The sequence below is a fragment of the Castor canadensis genome, chromosome 3, assembly GCF_047511655.1.
Source record: "Castor canadensis chromosome 3, mCasCan1.hap1v2, whole genome shotgun sequence".
NCBI lineage: Eukaryota > Metazoa > Chordata > Mammalia > Rodentia > Castoridae > Castor > Castor canadensis.
In genome coordinates, this window is record NC_133388.1 from 196,419,502 (window position 1) to 196,430,667 (window position 11,166).

The window sequence follows — 11,166 nt, forward strand, 5'->3', positions numbered from 1 at the left end:
CACACAGCAGGACAGAGGAGAGCCACCACTTCCACCACCAAGGACCTAGACAACACTGGAAGAAGGACCACAATAAGGAAAAGCATGGTGAGGGGGAGGTGCCTGTGGGATTCTTCAAAAGCACAAACAAGTTTCAATGCACAGAATCAACTTCTTACCCTTTAATCCATTCCTTTTTTTTTTTTTGGCAGCACTAGGGTTTGAATTCAGGGCCTCACGCTTGCTAGGCAGGACTTTATTACTTGAACCATTCCGTCAGCCCCTTTTAGTGCATTTCTTAAACTAAGGGCAGACTCTGGTAAGTAGACAGAAGGCAACCCAGATGATACCGGGAAGCAAGGAGCTTACAACCAGAGGAAGCAGGAAGGAGGCAGACATCAGAGGCTACCATAGGGCAAAACACACTGGGTACCAAAATATGCAAAGTGAACCCCATGGCTTTTCTCCTCCTGCACCCGTAAAAATCCCCTGGCATTCATCCTGCCTGCACCCTGAGGCCCCTAACCTTCCCACTATACCCAGAGGCCAGTCTCTCGCCTCCACCCTCCTTAGAGCCTCCTGCCCTCCCCCTGCTTCCACTTAGGCATGGCCAGCAGGGCTGGGCCTGTCACCTACCTGCCCAACACCCTGGGTCCCCACTGCCCACAGAGCCACAAGTGGCTCCCTCAGCACTGCATCCTCCAGCCTCACTTGCATCCACACACACCTGTGCAGTTTCATGCCACTCACTAGCCCTCCTCCTGCCCTTGAAATACACCCAAACCCAATGGCCGAGCAGGGAAGGGCTCACTTGTAGAAGTAGAACCAGAACATCCGTGTGCAATGAGCTCTGATGAATCAACAGCACCCAGGGATGGGCCATCAACAGCAGGAGCAGCGCAACACCTGGCAGCCCTGCCTGCAGCAAGGCAGCTGCCAAAGCAAGCGGGAAAACAGAGCCATGTCAGCCACCCACAGGTATGATCACTGACAGGCAGGAGCACACGGTGCACACAGGACAGAGGGATACATGCACTCTATCCAAGGCATGCAATTGCCAGGTCCTGGCTACAGGACACATGATAGCAAACCCAGCCAGGGAGCAAAACAGAGAAAGCTGCAGGTCCCTGCATCCTAGTGCCATCCAGAGGAAGTCCACAGGACATCCACAGCACGTGACAACCACAATCAGGGTGACTTGAACGCTGCGTGGCCACAGTGAGTGTCCCCTCAGCTGCTTGCTAACAGGGTGGTAGCCTCATTCTGAGGGTGGTGAACAGACCCACGTACACCCTCTCCCCACAGTGCTCTCTTCCAGAACATTTGTAAATAAAATGATAGAGCTGGAGCCTGCACTAAGGGACAGAAACATGACCAGGGCTCGAGGGAGAACAAGGTCAACCACAGCACACCATCCTAGCTGGGGGAAGGGCATGTTCTTTCAGGCCCTGGAATGCTCCCACCAGGCAGGTCTCCCTGCTTCCACCCTGATCCCTTAGGTCCTTCTGGTTTTTATTTGTTTATTTTCTTTTTTTTCCAGAGATTTCCTACTAGAGAGCCTTAGGTCTTTTTAACCAGGCAATACACTAAGCTGTCTGGGATATGGCTTCCTAAATGTTTTTCCTTCCCTGCTTGCAAAGTAAAGACCCAGAGGTCAACAGAGTCAGGGAAGAGAAGCATCTCCCCACCTTTCTGCCGCACCTGCAGAAATCTGAGGGACCTGGCAGCTGGAGAAGCAGTGATGGCTAGCTGGCACTTTCTAGGGGCCGTACACACGGAGAGTGGCTGCACAGCGTCTGTGCTGTCTCACGTGGTCAAGTGTTTGTCTCCATGAAGAGGGAACTGGGGAATCCCAGCGGGAAGTGAAGCACCCAACCTTGCAGCCAGGATGCAAGGAAGACCGGCCTGCCCTGGACCATCAAGCCTGCAGCTCACAGGTCACAGCAACACCCAACAATTCCCAGGAGCTCCAGGCACCAACACTCTGGATTTGTCCCAAGTTAGCGCTCTCATCACCTTGGACTTTTTACTTGTATCAATCTATTAATTCCTTTGTTTCCACAAAAATATAAATTATGTCACCACCTGCGAGCTCTAAGACCCGGGGAAACTGCCATTTCTGAAAGCCTGGCTCTGCTTCCTCAGGCACTGCTGCCGCTGCACAGTTGTGGGGCTGTGCCCAGGAGGGAATTGGCAAAGACCCTGAGAAGCCCAAGCGTGACACAAAGGGAGCAGCAATCACTGTACCTGTGACTGAGGCAATAACCCCAAAGTATACACCAAGAGCACCCTACTTACACTAGCACTGACCCCTGTGTAAGCTCAGTTACATAAGAACTAACCCACTAACCAAAGCAGGAATTCCCAGCAGCTCCTCAGACCATCTCAGGCTCACTGGGTTCCAGCTCCTCCACCTGCACACAGGCTTGACATTGTGAAGCTAAAAGTCCAATGGCTGTATAATTTTCCTTTGTGAGTCAAGACTGATAAAGACCTGCAGAGGTTATGACTTTGACCTCTTCATGAGCAACTGTCAGGGCAAGGTTTGCTGTACCACCTTCTCTATACTAGTTCCAAGTGCATAAACACTAGAATTCAGAGTTGAAATGCCCAGAAATGACTTGGAAAGTAGCAAAAATCTTGTCCTGGTCACTGCTGCAGAAGGACTCTCACAAGTTTGTTGGGTCAGGAGCCACCTTGCCCAACTCTGGCTGTCTCTAAGCCTTGCTACAGTTCTGCCTGCTTTTGGCTACAGGTGGTTAAAGATGGATCAAGCCCAATTTCCACTGCACATGCTGAGCCCCAGTGATAACCCTGCAAGGTCCCTTCTGTGAAGGAGTGGACACGCTGTCACCACCACTACCTAGAGTCACCCCCAGGAAGGATGGTCACTGAATCAGTCCTTTGAGCCTTTGCGGGAGACAGCCACAGTTAACTCCTTTTAGTCCATTACACGGTCCTCTCTAGGACACCCAACTCACCAACTCCTAGAAATGTGTCCCCAGGGGCTGGCAAACTCCCTCTTGGGGTGGTCCTCCAGGTCTCTGGCATGGGCTCCTCCCTTGGCCCCACCCTGATGTCTGTTCCCTGAGGTCTGCTCTGGCCTGCTTTGTGTCCACCTGGGACACAGACACACAGACACAATCCATTCCCTAGGTCTTCAGGGGCAAAGACCTTGAGGTAATTCTGGATCCTCTGCCAGGTTCATCCAGGCCAGGGCCTGGCTGGGCTACTGAGCACACCAAACATAAACAACCCTACGGCAGCCCCCCACAGTCCCCATCCCTCCTTCTCCTGACCATAGAAGCCTTAGGTCTTGCCCCTCAGCACCCCAACTCAACAGACCAACACAGTGCTGTCTGCCACCTGCCTCCCCACAGCCTGCAGGTCCTCCTTACTCCTTGTTTTGGTTAACCACAGCCATGGCCATGTGGGAAGGGGAGAGAGCAGCATCCAAATCAAAGGACCCACAGATGCAGGGGACATGAGCTATCTGGGTCACAGTCCCTATCACAGATGAGGAACTGACCCACAAATGCAGAGGGCAAATGCCCCACACCACACAGGTGGATGAGAACAAGGTGGGAGCTGAGGTTTTGTGATCACAGTCCCGCATCCCCCAGGGCAGGATGGTGCTGTGTTCTCGGCAGACACCTGGAAGCCTGGTGGCCTACCTCAGACTGGTGGGGTCCCTGCTCAGGACTGCGATGGCACCCCTCGGTACAACCATCAAAGACAGCACACTCCCGCCCTCAGACATGAGGACCCTGTGGACTGCAGGAGTGAAAACAAGTGTCCAAGCCTACTAATGAACCCGACACCAGCCTTCAGTCACAGGTCAGCAGTCCCAAGGTGGCCAGTCCTTGCATGTAAACTAATTACCATCATCCCATTTTACTTTAGAAGTTCTCGGTCCAGATAATAAGCTGGACAGGCACTGGGTACAGCCCTACTGGCAGGTAAACTAAAAGGGCATGGTTATTTGGTCACAAAAAAGTAAGGGACCATAGTGGGCTCAGGTTCTTCAACTTTTGGGGAGGAAAGTGAAGAAATTCAAACAGTATTCTGCGGCAGGCACTCGCCAGGTGGGGGCTGGGCCAGCCATCCCCAACGAGGGAGAGATAGTAAAGCTGGCAAAGTGCAGAGTGGTTGGGAAGAGATAAAGGGAGAGGGTGAGTGGGGGACAGAACCTGGCTCCCCTCTCATACCTGAGCCCAAGCCTGGGGACAGAAAAAACTCATCTTGTTTTAATAATTGCAAGGGGAAAACCACACAACATCCACAAGTAGCATTCCTGTTTTCTACACATTATGTCACTTTTGCTGAAAGGGTGCCAGAGAAACACAGGCTGCTGCAGTGCCTGTAAATTAAAGTCACAAAGTGACCTGTCCAAAGAGATCCTTTAGGGTAAGTTTAGCAGAACCAAGACCAGGAGCAAGTGGGTCCCCAATCAGCCCGTCAACAGAATACAGACACCCAGGAAGGATTTTGAACGAGGCTCTTTTTAGAACAACTAATAAGAGAAAAAAAAATTTCAAGAGAGACACCTACTCTGAGGAAAAGAGACTTTCAAGAAGTTAAATGTCTTCCCTAGCAAGCATGGAGCTCTGAGTTCAATACCCAGTATCACAAAAACAAAACAAAGCAAAACAAAACAAAACCAAAACACTTAAATGTAAGAAAATGAACGCAGGGAGCAGGGAGCCTAACTTTCACGGCTTTGGTAAAGAGTAAGAAACCCAAATTCCTGTGTGAAATCCAGGATTTAAAACACCTGTCTGGGAATATACTCAGTGGGAGAGCACTTGCCTAGCAAGTGCAAGACCCTGGTTCGCAGCACTGCAAAATAAATAAAATTTTAAATAAAAATAACTATACTTTCATTTCTGAGGATGAGAGAACTGATGACCACCTGGTGTGACAAGGGTCCTGCACTAGCTAGACGTGGCAGGGCGCACCTGTAAGCCAAACACTCAAGGCTGAAGCAGGAGGCTCAAGTTCAAGGCCAGTCTGAGCCACACAGTGAGGCTCTATCTCAAAAAAAAAAAAAAAACAAGAACCCTGCAGTTTGCATGCACTTATGTATCAGGGATGAAATGACAGGTTTGGAGTCCATTTTAGAAAATGTTCACAAAGGGGGCACCTTAGAAGCCAAGGTAGATATTGCTAGTAACTGCTGGGTTTGGTTACTTCACTTTCCTGTTTTGAAAATTATTTAACAGAAACAAAAAAACAAGGGTTATGTGGTGGCTCACACCTATAAACTGAGCTACTCAAGAGGCAGAGTTCAGTAGGATTGAGGTTCAAAGCCAGCCTGGGCAAAATAGTTTGTGAGACCCTATCTTGAAAAACCCATCACACACACACAAATCACAACCAAGGCTGGCAGAGTGGATCAAGGAGTCAGAGTGCCCTGCCTAGCAAGCGTGAGGCCCTGAGTTCAAACCCTATGACACCAAAAAAGAAAAAAAAAAGTGTTACCTTTTCAAAGTTCACAATAAATAACAATTCACAAAGTAAAAAAAACAAACAAACAAAAAAACATTTTATCAGACTGGCATGCTCCAACAGTTACTTAACTCAAAGATTAAAGCCGATAGTAAAGCTTTTGATACAAAGACTAAATGTTAAAAAAGACTGGGCAGGGGAAGGGGAGGTAGCCCACTGGTAGAGCGCTTGTCTAGCATGTGCAAGGAGCAGGGTTCCCGGGGTTCCATCCCCAGGACCACAAATAATGATGCTTCTTAAAACTGTACAGCTTAAAAAGAGTCAAAGCTTTTACATCTCTTTTCTTCCCCAAGGCTTATGATAGACCCTGGGGAGATTCTGCACAGCCAGCCACACTGCCATGCCTTCTCACCCTCAGCAGCTTGACTCGGGCACAGGCTGATAAGCTGCATGGCAGCAGGGCACTGTCACTGGGAGAACTGACCACATCTTCAATGAGAAACTGAGGGTCTGGGAGAAAGAGGGTTCAGGGGGAGTTAAGTAGCACTGGAAACCATAATAAAGGTGGCATTCTCAGTCACAATCCAATTTAGACAACTGGCAACCCAGTTTGGTTACTTTGTAGCAAATGGGGAGAGGAGTGGAGCAAGCAAACCCAGAGAAGCAACCCCTTGGAGGCCACAATCCCCCTAGATACTGTTTAAGACCTTTTAGGGGAAACAAAGAAACCACAACAAACTGTCATCTCTGGAGTTTCAGGGTGAGTGGAAAACCCACCTATCTTAAACCACTAACTTCCCAGCAGTTCAGAAACATGAAGAAAGTAAAATTCCTAACTCCAGTGCCAACACACTCATTTTAAATATGCAACAGTATTTGTTTGCAGCAGGCATAATATACTTCTAATAGGATTACTTACTGTGAACTATGTTTTTAAAGTTAATTTACATAGTAAGCTGCCTCGTAAATTTTATGATTAGAAGCAGCAAAACTATTTGTGACTTTTCCACAACTGGGATCCAATGTCTTTTCATTATTCTAAATTAGAAAATACGATGATAAAGCGCCTCATTGAAGAAATTCTATTCCAAAACTCCTCTTAAACAAAATTAAAAGCCTCAGCATGTAGAAAAACAACTGAACGGTACCCAGCCTTACAAGCACAGAACATTCATACACCTGAAATTTGGGTTCACTCCCATCCTGCCATTAGCCAGGAATTATCCTACAAGCATTTTTCTGAAACCAAAGCTGCCTGGTTAAAAGGGACTGTCTCCCACCAGGCCACAAAGCAGAGGCGGACACCACAGCAGCCATCTTCAAAGCAGCTGGTGAACAGAGATGAACCTGGACATCCAGTGGTGGCTCAAGCAGTCTTTAAAATGCAAGAGGCCGGCCAGTATCCAAGGCACAGCACACCGCCAGCCTCAGTCTTGCTTCCTGGAACTGTTACTTCAAATTCAGTGTGTGGGCATGGGTCGGTCTAGTCTAGACCTAACAGGTATTTCTTACTGTGGGTCAAGGTCAAAAGGGAAGGAAAGCCACTGTTCTAATGAGGGTACAGAGAATCAGCTCAGGAGGGGAGTCCTATTATCCTAATGCTAGCTGGCTCCATGACCTTGGCAGTTCTTAACCTCTCTGAGCCTCAGTGAATGGATCAACGCATAAAACACAAGAGGAGAGTTTGACCTTCCTCCTCAAGATTCTTCACTTTTTTTCTGGGATTCCAACTTTTAAACTGATAATCTGAAGGAAAAAAACAAAAACAAAAACATACAGCCTCCTGGCTAACATCTGCTGAGCTGGAGGACTCTCACTACACACTTCACAGGGCGTGGGGAGGCAGCCTAGGGTCTCCAGAGGCCAACATCTGCCGTAGGACCCTGGTATCTCCAGATGCAGGGTTAAACCATTCTTGAACCAAACTGTTGAGAACCTCTTAAGGATTTAAAATCAGACAGCCTTGGACAAGCTAAGTGACATCAGGGGGAAAAAAAAAGAAACTCAGAATTCACCAGGCATAGACACAACGGTTGGGCCACCACCACGGGACCCAAGTGGATCAGGGAAGCTCCTAGACCCCACAATTTACAGTAGGTCTGCATACTACCGGGGGTGTGACCCACCCAGCCCTGGGCCAGGTAGACAAGCCAGGATGGCGGGGCGGCCGGCGGGCTGGAGCCTGGCGGACAAAGGGGGGCAGGCGAAGCCCCATCCAAGTAGGGACACCGGGAAATGTAGGAGCCACGTGCCTGGCGGGAGAGGGCGAAATCGCACAGAACACTCGACTGTTTCCTTAGCCCGGGAAGTAACCCGCCCTCCCACTCCGCAATGAAAACGGGGGAAAACGTGTTACTGCTTTAAGTTTTTTTGGAACTTTTCCAAAGAAAGACTGACTGGGGCGGGGGGAGCGGTGCTCAAGAAACCACCATCGCCTCCCGCTTTAGTAAATTAGAAAGGGCAATTAGCACTTGAATAAGAGGACGGCGTGTGTGGAATGGAAATGAGTCGCGCACGCAGTTTTGGGGTTTCGGGGTACGGCTTCCCAGCCTTTGCAGCCCTCAGTCCTAAATACCAACAGCAAAGGGCCAAATTCAGCGCTTCCAGACTTTCTTTTCAAGAAGGGCCGCCGCAGAAGCGCTGGCAGGAAGAAAACCGAAACCGAGCACCCCAGGCTCGCCGCGGCTCGGTTCGGGGCCGGCAGCCGCGTCCTCGCCCGGCCGGCGCCGAGCCCCGCGTCCGTCCGGGAGGCCGGGAGGCCGGGCGAGGCGAGCCTCGGGCCTACGGCGCACTCCAGTCCAGCCGGGCCGGGCCTCGCCGCCCGCCGGGCTCCGGGCAGGGACTCAGGCCCGAGGCGCCGGCAGGGCCAGGCCGCGCGGGGCGCCCCGACCACACTCGCGGGGCCGCGGCGGAGGCCGAGGAAACGGGCGTCCGGGCCCCGCGATTTCCAACCCCCCACCCCCGCAACACCCCCGCCCCGACCCCAGGAACCCGACCCGGCCGCCAACCGCCGCGGCCCCGCGGAGGAGCGCGAGGGGCCGGGCGGCGCGAGCGCGAGGACTCACCGGGGCCGGCTCCCGAGTACATGGTGGCGCCGCCGAGGGGCTCCGGGGCCGAGGGCCGGCCGCGCGCGCGCCACGGGCCCCGACGCCGCGAGCCGCGAGCCGCGAGGGAGCCGCCGGCCGCACGATCCGCCCCGGCGCGGCCGCCTAGCCAAACAGGTTTACGCGACGCGGCCGGGGCGGCGGGCGGAGGCGGCGGCGGGCGGCGCGGAGGGGGAGGGGAGGCGGGAGGCGACGGGAGGGAGGGGAGGAGGGCGGGGGAGGAGGGGGAGGAGCGACGGGGAGGCGAGGAGGGAGGGGCGGGAGGCGCGCGCGCACCCGCGGGGCAGCGTCAGGGGCCGGGCGCGCGGGCTTCGTGGGGAGGGGGGCGGGGGGAATCGCGTGGGACGCCGAGGCCCCGCGGGGACCCTTGGCTGTCACCGGGGGGGAAACGACGTCGATCCCCAGCGCGGGGGAGCGCGGCCAGCGCAGCCCTGCGCCCCGAGCCCGGGCGGGAGACCAGGCCCTGCTGGCCGCGCCCCGGTGCGGGCCGGCGCGGCGTGGACCCGCGTGCTGGCAGCGACACCCGCCCCAGCATCTCAGCCAGGCTCTTTCTTTAAGTTGCTAACGAACCCTGAGGTCGGGAAGCTCCCCGCCCCACCCGGAGCTGGAACCTGAGCGCGGCGCGGCCCTTGCGCGCGACCACACCGCCACCTCCCGGCGCGGCTGGAGAATCCAGATAAGCCGTGTGAAGCGCCTGAAGAGTGCTGTTAGGCTTTTAGTACATTGTAGCCGCTGTCACGGATCCGATGAAAGCCACAATTACCCTTTCCAGCGGTCGGAGCCCAGCCTCCCCCTCGCCTGGCTTCATGGACCCCTTCGCGCCCCTCCACGCACTGCTGTACTTCCCCGCTTATTACCGCAATGCGCTGCTCCTGCCCCGGTGCGCCGGGCCCTTCAGGTCCCCCTAGTCCAGCTGCTGTTTGGAGCCTTTTCTGGGGAAGCCACAGTGGGTACCGCCTTCCTCCCCTAACTGGTGAGTGATTAGAAGACAGGGGAAACGCGATCCGTTGCTCATCTTTTAACATTTTTGCGGGCTCCATTCCTCACCCTGTAAACCTGAAGCAGTTGCTGATAGAGTGCACGGCCCATGGCGGTGGCCTAGGCAGAAGGATAAACAAGAGTTGCGTATCCAATAGGGTTATTCCTTCTTGGCCTCAGCCCCTAAGGGGCTGGCAGTGTGGCTCAAGAGGTAGCGTACCTACCTAGCAAGCGCTAGGCCCTGAGTTCAACCCTCCCCAAACTTCTCCCCCCCAAAAAAAAAGACACCCCTACGTGCAGGGACCCAGGACTCCCTCCAGACACTCAAAAGGACATCAGTCTTCACCAAGGGGTTGATACAAGTGGGTCACTGCTGGTTGCGGTGACACATGCCTGTGGTCCCAGCTAGTCTGTGGCAGGGTAGGAGGATCGCTTGAGGGATCCAGGAGTCTTACACCAGTCCAAACAATATAGTCCAAAAAAAAAAAAATCATGAAACCTATTTCTGAGCACCAGGCAGTCCAGGTGGGAGAGAACATGTTACTCCTCAACCCAGCCAATCCTGGACTCCACGGGGTACCCACAGCGGTGGAAGAGGACAGGAGCCATTGTGCTTGCAGAACGGAATCAGCCCGCCAAGGGAGAACACAGCAGCTAAGAGCTGCAGGAGCTGCGGATCTTACCATCTCACCAATCTAGCCCGCAGCTCTTCCCTAGGACTCCAGCTGTAAAAGTGGTATGTGCCTGTTATCCCAGCCTGTGGGAGGCAATGGCCAGACTGGGCTATACTGAGACCCTGTCTCAAAAAAAAAAAAAAAAATCGGTTCCCAAACAAGGAAATTAAACTTACACCCTTCAGGGAGCCAGCATGTTGGATCTGCAACATCCGTAAGCTGTAGCTTGTCTAGAATGCACAACACTTCACAAATTCCCCCATCTCCAGGTGCTCACTGCTCTGCTTCTGGCTCCCTCACACATCCATGAAAGGCCCCTGCCCAAGGCCAGTCACATTAGCTCCAGCCTGCAATCCCAGCTACTCAGCACACCAAGATTGGGAGGATCACAGTTCCAGGCCAGCCCAATGAGAAAGTTAGCAAGACCCCATTTCAACCAACAATCTGGGTGTCACAGCAGCATCTGTGGTCCCAACTATGCAGGAGGCTGTAGATAGAAGGGCTGTGGTCCAGATCAGCCCAGGCAAAAATGCCAAATCCTATCTGAAAAAGTAAGGTAAAGCAAAAAAGGGCTCAAGTTGTGGCCCAAGTGATAGAGCCCCTGCCTCAAGCAGAAGGCATGAAGTTCAAACCCTGGTACTGCCAAAAACAACAACAGAACAAACAAACAAAGGGCTCTGCCCCAAATCCCTGAGACCTGGGTGCTCTGCTGTTGGCTGCTGAACCCTAGAGCCTGGGAAAAGGCTGGGAGGCAGGAGCAGCTACTGGGAAACTTGGTTGCTAAGCTTCCTTCCCAGGAGGCAGGGCAACACAGTCTCCTAGCAGTACGCGCTTCATTGTGTCACTTCTCTGCTGAGACCGGACACTTTCCGCCCCCTGCTGGCAAAGGGACGCCATCACCATCCTCTCTCTGGATGGATGGCGCCGGGTGTTCTTTGCCAGCTCTTTTCCTAGGTAGCCCGTCCTCTCCTTGACCCCGCCCC

General features: G+C 53.3%; 1 protein-coding gene across 1 annotated transcript in view; it reads right to left on the reverse strand.

Moving 5' to 3' along the window:
• Ago2 (argonaute RISC catalytic component 2) overlaps positions 1–8,576 on the reverse strand; it is a 90,635-nt gene extending 82,059 nt beyond the window's left edge. Inside the window, exon 1 of the mRNA XM_020157031.2 lies at positions 8,493–8,576. Coding sequence (XP_020012620.1) covers positions 8,493–8,514 — 22 coding nt within the window. The 5' untranslated portion in view covers positions 8,515–8,576. The remainder of the gene's footprint in view (positions 1–8,492) is intronic.
• Between the last annotated feature and the right edge of the window lie 2,590 nt (positions 8,577–11,166).